At 46.0% G+C, this 14440-nt stretch overlaps 1 protein-coding gene across 1 annotated transcript in view; it reads right to left on the bottom strand.

Moving 5' to 3' along the window:
* lin9 (lin-9 DREAM MuvB core complex component) overlaps nucleotides 1-10798 on the bottom strand; it is a 93114-nt gene extending 82316 nt beyond the window's left edge. The window contains exon 1 of the mRNA XM_020520942.2: nucleotides 10714-10798. Coding sequence (XP_020376531.1) covers nucleotides 10714-10744 — 31 coding nt within the window. The 5' untranslated portion in view covers nucleotides 10745-10798. The remainder of the gene's footprint in view (nucleotides 1-10713) is intronic.
* Nucleotides 10799-14440: the final 3642 nt, after the last annotated feature.

Here is a 14440-nt window from a genome sequence, read left to right on the forward strand (position 1 = left end):
TCACAGGGAACTAGGGGATAAACAATAAATGTTGGGCTTCAATGAAAACAAAGTTCCAGAAATACTCAGCAAGTTGGGTAATGTCTGCGGAGAGAGGAATATAGTTGATACTTCAGGTTGACGACCCATTATCAAAACCAGGCTCTTCCCAGTGATGCATGCCATAATGAATATAAGAAAAGGCAAAGATACATAGTCATACAGATATATATAAAAAGCTGAATTAGCAAGGAGGAGACAAAAGCTGAAAACAGAGAAACATGAAGCTATAGATTGTGATAACACAGTGTAAAGCTGGAGGTACACAGCAGGCCAGGCAGCACGAGAGGAGCAGGAAAGCCAGCACCCCGGGTCTGGAACCGTCCCCCACCCCGAAATGGATCCGCTGTGCTCTTCCAGCTCCATGCTGTGCCATCTCTGACTCCTGCATCTGCAGTTCTTACTATCTCTTAGTAAGCTATACATTGTCATGCACCAAACCTAACCCCCTTCAAATATATCAAGGAGTTAGCCTAGACCCTAACTTGTGTCTTATTTAAAGGCGAGTGTAAGGTACTGTGTTCCAGGTGTAAGGTGCAAAACACACTTTATCCTTACTTCTATTTGAAATATAAACAAAACAGAAAGATGAATTACAAAAGGTCTATTGGAAAACTTAACAGAATAATAGATTATTTAACGAATAAACACCAACTGTCCCAATATAGTAACATCCCATAAACACACCCTTGGCATTTGCAAATTCAGTAAAATAGACTGTCTCACATGCAGTGTTTCTCCAGTCCAAAAGAACTCTGGTAGAGCGAGCGAGAGCGAGCGAGCGGTGTGGCAGTTTCCACAACCAACTCAAACCCCAAAATCTGAAATCTAATCTAAAACCCTGGTTCTGTGGGAGCCATAATCCACCCATTCACGCTGCTTCTATTGTGCTAACTTGGGAAAAATAAAATCAAGGCATCATAAGCTGTTCACTTTATTGGCTTGGAAGGAACTGCTTGTCACCAATGGCTCAAAACATCTCTTCAAAAGAAAGACAAAGTACACCTCCCAAAACCACATCATCATCACACCACTTTGGTAGGAAAGCCAAAACAACATCTCCTAAATTAAATTCTATGTCTTTGCAGGGATCTGGGTAACCTTTTGCTTGAAATTTTACATTCAGGTAGAGCATGGAGTATAGGAGTTAGGACGTCATGTTGAAATTGTACAGTTTGTTGGTGAGGCCTCTTCTAGAGTGCTGTGATTAGTTCTGGTTGCCCCATTATAGGAAGGATATCATTAAGCTGGAGAGGGTTCAGAAGAGATTAACCAGGATGTTGGCAGGAATGGAGGGTTTGAGTCATAAGGAGGGCTGGATAGGCTGGGACTTTTTCCACTGGAGCATTGTATGTTGGCCTTATAGAGGTTTATAAAATCATGAAGGGTACAGATTATGGTGAATGGCAGGTGCCTTTTCCCTAGAGAAGGGGATGTCAAGACTAGTGGGCATATTTTTAAGGTGAGAGGAGAAAGATTTCAAAAAAGACATCAGGGGCATTTCATTTTTTACACAGAGTGGCTTGTGTTGGGAATGAACTTCCAGCGAGTATAGTTATAGCGTTTAAAAGACTTCTGGAAAAGTACATGAATAAGAAATGTTTGGAGGGATACGAGCCAAGTGCACGCAGATAGGACTAGTTTACTTGGGGATTATGGTCAGCATGGACTGGTTGGACCGAAGGGTCTGTTTCTAGACTCCATGATTCCACTAGTCACTGGCTGCCATCCTGAAAAAAGAACCCTTTATCCCTACTATCTGCCTTCTGCCAGTCAGCCAATCCTCTATCCATACCAGTACCTTGTTCCTAACACCATGGGCTCTTATCTTATTTAGCAGCCTCCTGTGTGGCACCTTGTCAAAGGCCTTCTGGAAATCCAAATAGATTACATCCACTGGCTCTCCTTTGTCTAACTTGCTTGTTATCTCCTCAAAGAATTCTAACAGATTTGTCAGACATGACCTCCTTTTGACAAAGCTGTGCTGACTCAGCCCTATTTTACTGTGCAGGTCCAAGTACCACGTAATCTCATCCTAAATAACGGATTTTAAAATCTTACCAATGACCAAGGTCAGGTTAACCAGCCCATAGTTTCCTGGCTTCTGCCTCCTTCCCTTATTAAGGAGTGTTAAATTAGCCATTTTCCAGTCCTCTGAGAACTTCCCTGACTCCAGTGATTCCTGAAAGATCACCACCAATGCCCCAAAGATGACCTCAGCTATCTCCTTCAGATCCAATATGTAGACAATCCGGTCCAGGTGATTTATCCTCCTTTAGACCCATCAGCTGCCCCAGCACCTTCTCCTTAGTGATGGCCACAACACTCACGTCTGCCTCCGATTCTCTCAAAGTTTAGTATACTGCTAGTGTCTTCCACAGTGAAAATTGATGCAAAGTACCTACTCAGTTCCTCTGCCATTTCTTTATTCCCATTACTACTTCCCCAGCCTTATTTTCCAGCAGTCCAATGTATACACTCGCCTTTTAGAGATATAAACAATCTCTTGCAATCGTTTTTATATCACTAGCTAGTTTACGCCCATATTTCAACTTCTCCTTCCCCCCCTTATTGCTTTTTTTATTAGTCCTCTGCTGGCTTTTAAAGGCTTCCCAATCCTCTACCTTCCCACTAATCTTGGACACATTCTATGCTTTTCTCTTGCTTTTATGCTGTCCCTCACTTCCCTTGTCAGTCTCCATACCTCATTCTCCCCTTAGTATGCTTCTTTCTTGGGATGAATTTCTGCTGGGCCTCCCAAATTACCCCCAGAAACCCGTCATTGCTGCTCTACCATCTTCACTGCTGGGCTCCCCCTTCATATCTTTGTAGTTACCTCTACTCAACTGTAATACCGTTACATCTGATTCCAGCTTCTCCTTCTCAAACTGCAGGGTGAATTCTATCATATGATGGTCACTGTCCCCTTGGGGGTTCCTTCACCTTAAGCTCTCTGATCAATTCTGCCTCATTACACACCAACAAATCAGATTATCTGTTCTCTAGTGGGCTCCATCACAAGCTGCTCCAAAAAGCATCTAATAGACATACTACAAATTCCTTTTCTTGAGATCTGCTACCAACCTGATTTTCCCAGTCTACCTGCATAGTGAAGGCCCCCATGGTAACTTTAATAGTGCCTTTCTTACTCCCCATTTATTTTCTTCCCTACATCCTGACTACAGCCAAGAGGCCTGTACATAACTCTCATTAGGGTATTTTCTCCTTTGCAGTTCCTCAACTCTACCCACAGAGATTTGATGTCTTCCAACTCTATATGCCTTCTTGCTATTGATTTAATTTCATCTCTTACAAACAAGGCAACCTGGCCCTTCTGCCCAGTTACCTGTCCTTTTGAAAGAACCTGTATCCTTGGCTATTTAGTTCCCAGTCCTAATCCCCTTGCAGCCACATCTGTGCTACCCACAACACAGCACCTCCCAATTTCAATCTGCGCTACGAGCTCATTTACCTTGTTTCATATACTATACACATTTAAGTACAACGCCCTCAGTCCTGACCTGACTATGCCTCTTCTCATAGTTGTCCTCTCATTGGCTGTGCCTGAAGTTAGATTCCTGTCGCCTTCCATACTCTATCCTATTGCTTGTTCTGGAAGCTTAAATAACACCTGCTGAGCCCTTCCCTCCACCAACACCTCCCCCAACCTTAACTTCTACCATAATTTTCCATGTAACTGAACCCACCCTACCCCACAACTTAGTTTAAAGCCCTGTCTTCAGCCCTAGTTCAGTGATTCACCGGGACTCTGATCCCAGGATAGTATACTTGTTTATTTTTAAAGCCATCATTATAATGATCAGAGATGCAGAGGGATCTGGGATTCCAAGCACGAGTTGCAAAAGATTAGTACGCAGATATACTGTGTAATTGGGAAAGCTAAGGATGTTATTACTTATTACAAGGGAATTCAATTGAAAGATTGCGAGGTTATGCTTCAGATTAAAAATATAAAGATAAAATCACCATAGGACCACAGGGCTGGTCTCTCATTAGAGACAGATGGTGGTGGTTTAACCTGAGATCTCCATGCCTCAAGCACGGGGAGAGGCTGAGAAGGACAGTCCTTCACAGTGCAGGAATTGAACACACGTTGTTGGCATCACAACCAGCTTTTCAGCCAACTGAGCTAACTCAGATAGGACTTTGGTCAGGCCGCATCTGTTGTACTGCGTACAGTACTGATCTCCTTATTTAAGAAAGGATGTAAATGCACTGGAGGCAGTTCAGAGAAGGTTTACTAGACCAACACCTGGAATGGGTAGACTGTTTAATGAAGAGATTGGACAGCGTAGGCTGTGTCCACTGGAGTTTTAGATGTGCAAGACGTGACTTGATTGAAATATACAAGATCCCGAGGAGACTTTACATGATGAACGTGAGAAGGATATTTCCTCTGGTCAGAGAATCTATAGCTAGGGGTCACAGGTTCAAAAAAAAAAAAAATGGCAACCATTTAAGACAGATATGGAGAATTCTTTCCCCTCAGAAGGTTTAGCATCTCCGGAACATTTTTTTTCCTATAAAGGCAATGTAGGCAGAGTCTTTGAATATCTTTAAGGAAGTGGTTGATATCACCACCTTGCTTAGGTATTGCCAGTCGACTGGAACCTGGAGTGGAGGTTAAAAATCAGATCAGCCATGATTGTATTGAGCAGTGGAGCAGGCTTGAAGGCCCAAGGGGCTGACTCCTGATCTTTGTTCACAGGTATGTATATTACCAAATGGAGACAACAGTTCAGACTAGTCTTTAAACTGACAGGGGACGAGGGGACAAACACACATGCACACACCTGGTACTCCCTGTCACTGAAGACAGGCTCTATTTATATCCTAAGCTACACAGTAATCAGAAGATTGCTGTAGTGGACAAGAGGAAAATAACCAACCACCTTCCTTTCTACCTCCCATTTGTAGAATTAGTGAGATCCTGTAGAAAGCCACATTAGGTCAGAGAGTCAGTGAGGTCAGGTTCAAACCAAACAAGCTCTGATGGCCACTATCAAAATCTCCAAAAGCGCAAGTCATTTTTTATTAAATGCAAAACAAAGTATACACACATCACCTGTAATTACAAAAATGGGAGTGTAGAAAGCTAAACAAATTAAAATTGCACATGAAGAAATGACAACAGCAGACAGAGGCTGCATTCCAGACAAGGACCTGTCATCACAATGCTCTCTTCATTTCTACTTTCATGGGCTGGAAGCATCCCTCATTGTTTTTGATGCCTAGGGCTAAACCATTTCAGAGATGGCAGTAAACAGACCCACAGCAACGCAGATGACTGAAGTTATATGCAGGCCAGGCCAGGGGCCTTAAATTAACCAGATATGTTTTCACTGTTATTGAATTTAGCATTTAACTTCAGAAAATTTAAATTGTCAGCTGCTGTGGTGGGATCTGAACCTATGTCCTCAGAGCCCGAGTGTTTGGATTACTCATCCAGTAACAATATCATTAATGCATTCATCTCCATCCTCGTTCCAATGCTCATAGACTACATTAACTGTGCTCTCAAACTTATAGTGACAGCACTACTGTACTTCCATATATCGATAATACTGACTAAGGAATTTCTACAGAGTGAAACAGAAAGTTAGGAAATAAGTAAAACAGAATCATATCCAAGATTGTGGGTGGAGGAATACACCAGATGAAAAATTCTGAAGTGATTTTTAAATACTAGCAGAACCTATTATTTTACTTACTTTGCATTCCTACAATGTGGATATTGATCATTGGTTTACACTGAACATGAAATGACCAGGTTGTGGTTGTAGTTGTAGTGATGGTTACAAAGAAGGGGTCATGCAGAGAAGGAGATAGGTTTCTTTATTGTACAATCACTTACAGGAGTTCTACATTGGAGGATGAATCATTGAGATGGCAACATTACAAAGCTAACTACAAGGCTGATAATCCACAAGTATGGAACACCAGCAGGTTTTTGAAAATGTACTCTTGGGATATGGGTGACATTAGCAAGGCCCATTCTGAGCGGCTGTCCTGTGGATTTGAGCTTCCCTTTGAGTGGCTGAACATTGTCTGGTCTTGGGACTTGCACTGGAGTTAAGATCTTTAAAGGGGTTAAACATGGGGAATTATTTTAAACTGTCGCTCTTCAGCAACTACACGGCACCATCCCTCACTTCTTTCTCTGCTATATTGATGATTGTATCGGTGTTGTCTCGTGCTCCCGCGAGGAGTTTGAGCAGTTCATCAACTTCGCCAACACCTTCCACCCCACCTTCAAATTTGACTGGACTATATTTCTGACACCTCCCTCCCCTTCCTGGACCTCTTCATCTCCATCTCCGGAAACCGATTCACCACTGACATCCGTTTCAAACCCAGTGACTCCCACAAATAACTCAACTACACCTCCTGTCACTCAAACTCCTGCAAAAAATGCTATCACATACTCCCAATTCCTCCGCCTCCGTTGCATCTACTCCCAGGATGAGGCATTTTACTCCAGGCCATCCCAGATATCCTTCTACTTTAGGGACCATAATTACCCCTTCTCTGTAATTAAGCATATCCTCAATCACATCTCCCTCATTTCCTGCACTTGTGCCGTCAAACCCCCTCCTCCCAACAAGAATAAGGATAGAGTCCCCCTGGTCCTCACGTACCATCCCACCAACCTGAACGCAACGCATCATCCTCTGACATTTCCACCACCTACAATCAGACCCCACCATCAAAAAGATATTTCCCTTCCCACACCAGTCCGCTTTCCGCAGGGACCGTTCATTCCGTTACTCCCTCGTCAGCTTTACAGGCCCTACCAATTTCTCCGCCACACCCAGTACCTTTCCTTGCAACTGCAAGAGGTGCAACACCTGCCCCTACAGCTCCCCTCTCACCTCTGTCCAAGTTCCCAAACAATCCTTCCCGATCTGGCAGAGATTCACCTGCACTTCATCCGGCCTGATCTATCGTATCCGTTGCTTCCAATGTGGTCTCCTCTATATCAGGGAGACCAAACAGACTCGGGGACCAGTTCGTGAGACCTTCTCAGACTTTCCAGTCACTATCCATTTTAATTCCCCCTTCCAGTCCCCTGACAACATGTCCATCCTTGGTCTCCTCCACTGTCAGAGCGAGGCCAGATGCAAACTGAAGGAACAACACTTGATATTTTGCCTTGGGAGCTTACAGCCCAATGGCCTCAATATCGACTTCATCAGTTTCAAAAATCGGTCCACCCCCAGCCTTGTCCCATGTCCAACCCTCCCCCTCCTACTCACTTCCCTGACCTGTCCATCTTCCTCCTCACCTATCTGCTTCACCCTTCCCACAGATCAATCACAATAACCCCCTACCTGCATATCTCCTACCCTTCCCCAAGCCCCCCGTGCTCTCCATCTTTATTTCTAGGCTCCCCTCCCCCTTCCCAGTCCTGACGAAGGTTTCAGCCCGAAATGTTGACTTCCTTGCTTCTCTGCTGTCTGACCTGATGTGCTTTTCCAGCCTCACACCCTTAGACACTATTTTAAACTGTACTTTTATACTTGGGGCTCTGACATTAGCTTCACAAGACTGCAGCACTGACACTCTAGGATCCTGAACCAAACAGCAGAATCACTGACTCATAAAGGGGCATCCACTGCTATGAACAGCCTTTTGTACCATTCTGTTCATTTTAGTCCATTAAACATGTAGAGATTCAGAAAGCAATGCTATTGAAGATAAAATATGGATGTCAGAAATGAGAGATCCAAAGCATATTTAAAACCAGTAGTCAGGGAAAGAGGAGGAGATGACCTGCAGGTTTTCTCATGGATGGATGAACAGAAGATTTGGCTTGATCCAACAGTATTAACTTGTGATCTTGTGATGTTATGGATAGGCCCAAGATAAGATTACAGTTTAAGTTACTCGCAGACCTTGGGTTTTTAAATATACGGAGAGGTTCATTGCAGTATAGTAACTATGGCGCAGTTTGTTTATCTATGGATGGCCACATTGTAGAATGAACTATGGTTTGGTTTAATTAAGTGAATGTAAATCAAGCAGAAGTGATCTCACTAAAATCTTATAATAGGTGTGCGAGATTTGTATACATATGCGAATCCAAACTCAGCTGGCTCTCTGCAGACAGCACGGTGAGCATTATAACCTGGGGGTCAAAGTTATACTGATGGCTGCAGATCTGTCACTGGTAATGTGTAGCAATGAGTGTTATGGCATCTTACAGACACCAAACTAGATGTTCTTGCATGCATCACTATCAACATGTTGGACAGGCCCAATAATGTTACTAAAAATGTTATTCGCACAGAATTTTACTGCTATACAATGACATACTTCTCAGAGGCCTGGCTAACATCCGGCAATAACCACACTGGGGACACAGTTTAGACCCATCCAATTGTACCAATGTCATTAGTGACCCCATTAGCAACAGATCCCAGGCCAGAACCTAGGGAGGTCCTCGGTTAAAATGGAAACTCACCGTAATAGTTTCCATCTTCCAGTCAGAAGGTATATAGGGGAAGGGAATGAAGAGTCACAATACAGCACAGAATAGCATTCTGGTCATCCTGCCTATACCAGTTCAAAGGAGCTAGCCAACGAACAGTACTCCCCAGGTCTTTCCCCAGAGCCCTTCAAATTTCTCCATTTTCAAAGATATAGCAATTCCTTTTCAAGCAGTAGCGCAGTTTTGTCAAAAGTCAGACTTTAGAAAAAGCCTGACTACCATCCAGTTCCTTGAAATCTATGATTATGCTTTAGGGATACAATGGTAATTCACAAATACACTACCACATTGAAACATTCTGAAGAAGCAATCTGTTAAGAGTTGCAAGTGCTTGTACAGTACACAAAACTGTCATAGGTAAAGCAGCAATCAAAAACATTCATTCATTAAGCAAGTTTTTAATAGCAAAATTTATCTAAATGGTACACAGTAAACTTTCCCTCTCACCAAAAACTATTTTGCTCCTCTACACTGAGTAGATGAACCCATAACCATCACTCCCATTAAAAGATATTCACATGGACCTCAATCCAAACTCAGCAACTAAACAAATCTTGTTTCACACTTGCAGAAATAATCAACAGGAAAATGCATCAAAATTTACACACTTTGAACATGAAAAATGGCAAAGGCACTTTACACAAGGGAACAAACAGCAAATATAAAAGTTTGATAACCTTTCAAGATATTTTATGTCTTCCACTTCTCCAACCAGGACAGTGTCAGACCACAGATTAAAAACCTTCAGCAGCAACTTGTATTTATAGAGTGCTGTAAACATTGTAAAACATTGCAAGCTGCTGCACAGGAGTGAAGCAACAAAATCTAATACCAAACCAAGGCAATCTTGGGGCAGGTGATCAAAAGCTTGATCCAAGTAGTATTTTTTTCCAGGAGTGTTTTAAAGGAGTAAAAGAGAAGTTTGTGGTGAGGAAATTTCAGAACTTAGGGCCTGGCAATGAAGGAATGTGGACAGAACTAATAACAAGGCCAAAATTAGAGGAGCACAGATTACAGAGGATTGAAAGGCTGAAAAAGATTACAAAGATAGCAAGGGTTGAGACCATTGAGTAGATCTGCAAACATGATAGAGAATTCCAGAAATGTAATTTGGAGCCAGTTTAGGTCAGCAAAGGTGACCCAGGAACAGGATCTCATCAGAATCATGGGTTACAGAGTTTTGGATGATGAGCCAGCCAGGAGTGCATCAAGTACAATATGCTACACAGTATCCCACATCTTTTACAGCAACAGGCTTAGGCCATTCAGCCCCTCATATATACTTCTAGCACGCATACCACCCCCCACCCCAGCCACTTATTCAGCACCATCCAGGAAACCTTCAAATGACAAAAAAAAACAGGGGGACCCCCCAAGAACGTCTTTGATACAAACACACTGCAACCTCAAGTCTTCTGGCAAAACAGGACGGACTCCAGCATAAAGTCACATTTGTCAGGCGGCCTTCAAATCCATTACATACAAACAAATACACATCAAACAAAACAAAAAGCCACAGCATCTACATCCAGTTTCAAATTTAAATAAACAGTATCACAACTTTTCCTCGAACAGTGGGAATCGCGTTAAAGCGGACAGCCACCACAGCTCCCCACACACACCCCTCTCCTGCTGTGATTTATCTTTTCTGGCCGGGGATCCGACTCCCCCTCAGTCCCTCACTCAGAGTCGGGGAGGAGGAGGAGGAGGAGGAGGGCCTGGCCTGGGCGGATAGCCCCAGGTAACAGTGGGGAGATGGCGGGGGGGAGAAACAGTCTTGAGTCTGACAGCCGCCCACATCCACAGGCAGTTCCAGGTAGGGGTGAGGTGATCCGGGTCCGCCCCCAGCCCGGCAGTCTGCGGTGGAGGAGGAGGCCGCCCTGTGCGGACCCGGGATCCGCCGGTCCCCGGGCCCCGAGCTCCGGCCCCGGCCTGTCAGTCAGTGTCGGATCCTCGGCCCTCATCAGGCAGATTCCGTGTCGCGCCCCCCCCCCCCACCTCCCGCCGGGCAGAGACTCGACCTGGGCTCCCGGAGCTGGGCTGGGTGGGGGTCGTTAGGCGAGGAGGCTGCTGGCTGTCGGCTGTCAGGGTGTCCCGACCCTCGGGGTCTGTCCCCCTCCCGGATTTCCTTCCACCTCCCACCCGCCCCCGGCCGGACTCACTCTCATCCGGTAGCTCCTCCACCTCCGCCATCTTGAATCGGCCGCGCCGCTTTTCAAAGGGAGCCGCGCGGCATTCTGGGTGATGCAGGGCGGCAGAAACAAACCTTCGCGAAGAGCCGCCGGCAAAGCCGCCGGAGCGTGCGTGGCGCCGCGGGATCGCCCCCTGGGTTGGCAAGCTGGGAGCGGGCTGGCAAGGCGACCAAAGGCGTGGGTTCGAGTCCTAGCTTCCCCCACCACCCCCAAATCAACTCCCACTTCATCAAAATCTGCAGTAGGGGGTAGTAACTTCATCCAGCTCTACACCTTGTTATCCCTGGTGATTAGGACAGGGCAGCCTAACATTAAGGGGGAACAAAGGAGTGAACACAAGCACAAAGCCTCTGTTCGCTTGAACATAACCAAGACAGTGCCTCCTGCTGGATTCTCTTTGATCATTTCCCTAACCCCAATATATCGTGCTCAAGGTGACCCATACAATCAGTAAGGCGTCAACTTATTAAGGGCTAACTTTTATATAGCACCGAGAAAGGCCCTTCAGCCCATTGTGTTATGTAATCAACTCATCCCATTTTCCAGCACTTGGCCTGTAGCCTTGTTTGCTATGGTGTTTCAAGCGTTCATCTAAACAGTCCTCAGATTCTGGGGGGGCTGTTCCCACCTTCACATACTTTTAGGCAGTGATAGCCTCTGGGTAGAATACGTTTTCCTCAAATCCCCCCTAAACCTCGTGCTGCTCACCTTAATACTGAGGCCCCTGGTTATTGATCCTTGTACTAAGACAAAAAGTTTCTCCCTCTCTACTGTCCATGTCCCTCAAAACTTTGTAGACCCCAGTCCCACAACCCCACCTCCAACCCCCAACATTCTCTGCTGAAAAGAAAACCCCAGCCTACAAAAACAGAAATTGCTCAGAAACATCTGTGGACGGAACTGTGCAGTTCCAAAGAGGGGTCACTGGTCTTGAAACATTAACTGTGATTTTTTTCCACAGATGCTGCCAGACCTCATAAACCATAGATCAAAGAATCCCTACAGTGTGGAAACAGGCCCTTTCGCCCAACAAGTCCACACTGACCCTCACAGCACCCACCCAAACCCATTCACCTATAATCCACCTAATCTATACATCCCTGAACACTACAGGCAATTTAGCATGGCCAATCCATCTAGCCTACACATCTTTGGACTGTGGGAGGAAACCCACACAGACACAGGGAGAATGTGCAAACTCCACACAGTCACCCAAGGGTGGAATTGAACCCAGGTCCCTAGTGCTGTGAGGCTGCAGTGCTAGCCACTGTGTCACCCCAAAACCTACAAAAATCCAAGTACCTACTGAGCTTTTCCAGCAATTTCTGTTTTGAATACATTGTCAAAACCCCAGCTTATCTATTCTCTCTTCATAGCTGAATTCTAGCTCAGGCAACATCCTGGTGAATCTCCTCTGCAGCCCCTCTGATGCAATCACATCCTTGCTATAGTTTGGTGACCAGAGCTGCATGCTATACTCCAGCTGTGGCCTAACTAACATAATATACAGCTCCAATATAACCTCCCTTGCTCTTCTATTCCAATATCTTGACTAACAGAAGTAAATATCCTACATGAGAGATAGTAGGAACTGCAGATGCTGGAGAATCCGAGACAACAAGGTGCAGGGCTGGATGAACACAGCAGGCCAAGCAGCATCATAGGAGCAGAGAGGCTGACGTTTCGGGCCTAGACCCTTCATCAGAAAAGGGGGAGGGGAAGGGGGTTTTGAAATAAATAGGGAGAGAGTGGGAGGCGGATAGAAGAGGGATAGAGGAGAGGATAGGTGGAGAGGAAACAAACAGGTCGAAGAGGCGGGGATGGGGCCAGGAAAGGTGAGTGTAGGTAGGGAGTTAGGAAGGGGATAGGTCAGTCCAGGGAGGACGGACAGGTCAAGGGGGCGGGATGAGGTTGGTCGGTAGGAGATGGAGGTGCGGCTTGAGGTGGGAGGAGGGGATAGGTGGGAGGAAGAACAGGTTAGGGAGGCAGGGACGAGCTGGACTGGTTTTGGGATGCGGTGGGGGGAGGGGAGATTTTGAAACTTGTGAAATCCACATTGATACCATTGGGCTGCAGGGTTCCCAAGCGGAATATGAGTTGCTGTTCCTGCAACCTTCGGGTGGCATCGTTGTGGCACTGCAGGAGGCCCAGGATGGACATGTCGTCTGAGGAATGGGAGGGGGAGTTGAAATGGTTCGCGACTGGGAGGTGCAGTTGTTTGTTGCGAACCGAGCGTAGGTGTTCTGCAAAGCGGTCCCCGAGTCTCCGCTTGGTTTCCCCGATGTAGAGGAAGCCACACCGGGTACAGCGGATGCAGTATACCACATTGGCAGATGTGCAGGTGAACATCTGCTTGATGTGGAAAGTCTTCTTGGGGCCTGGGATGGGGGTGAGGGAGGAGGTATGGGGGCAGGTGTAGCACTTCCTGCGGTTGCAGGGAAAAGTGCCGGGTGTGGTGGAGCTGGAGGGGAGTGTGCATGCCTTCTTAACCACCTTATCCACCTGTCCTGAGTCAATGAACAAATGATAGCCAGGAAAACACAGAGTTTAACCTTCCACATTAAATAGATGTTCACCTGCACATCCGTTAATGTGGTATATTGTATCCCAAGTGGCCTCCTCTACATCGGGGAGACCAAGAGAGGCTCGGAGACCGCTTTGTGGAGCACCTATGCTCAGTTTGCGACAAACAACACCTCCCAGTCGCGAACCAGTTCAACTCCCCCTCCCACTCCCTGGACAACATGTCCATCCTGGGCCTCCTCCAGTGTCACAATGATGCCATCCAGAAACTGGAGGAACAGCACCTCATATTCCGCTTTGGAATCCTACATCCCAATGGTCTCAGTGGACTTTACTAACTTCAAAATCTCCTCACCCTCGACCTCATCCCAAGATCAGCACCCCCCCTCATCGACCTGTCCGTCTTCTCTTCCACCTATCTGCTCCTCCCGCCTCACTGACCAATCCCCACCCCCACTTTCTACCTACACTCACCTTTACTAGCTTCATCCCCGTCTCCTTGACCTGTCCGTCTTCTCTCCCACCTGTCCACTCCACTATCCACCTTCTATCACCGCTCCCCCCCCACTATTTATTTCGTAGCCCCCTTCCCCTCCCCCATTTCTGAAGAAGGGTCCAGACCCAAAATGTCAGCTTTCCTGCTCCTCTGATGCTGCCTGGCCTGCTGTGTTCCTCCAGCTCGACACCTTTTTGTCCATGACTCTAGCATCTGCAGTTCCTACTATCCCTCACAGAGGACTTCCCTATCCTTCCAAAGAGCGCTGCAGGATCCTGTAAATTCATTTCAGGGACAGATACCTCGTTTAACATGTCTGTCTGAAAGTTGTGCATCATTTGCCCATTAAACAAGGCTGGATTCTGTACTAAGATAACAAGGTGTAGAGCTGGATGAACACAGTAGGCCAGGCAGCATCAAAGGAGCAGGAAAGCTGATGTTTTGGGTCTGGACCATTCTTCAAATAAAAAGAGGATGCTGCCTGGCCTGCTGGGTTCATCCAGTTCTACACCTTGTTATCTCAGACTCAAGCATCAGCAGTTCCCACTATCTCTGGATTCTGTACTACAGTTTGGATACTGAAGCACAAGACTGCATGTGCAAGAGATCAGTACTTAGAACCATGGAACAATCAAGAATGCACCTTTCACAGTTTGTAGTCACCAAAATGTGCCAACA

This window comes from Rhincodon typus, chromosome 5, assembly GCF_021869965.1.
Source record: "Rhincodon typus isolate 14 chromosome 5, sRhiTyp1.1, whole genome shotgun sequence".
Lineage (NCBI taxonomy): Eukaryota > Metazoa > Chordata > Chondrichthyes > Orectolobiformes > Rhincodontidae > Rhincodon > Rhincodon typus.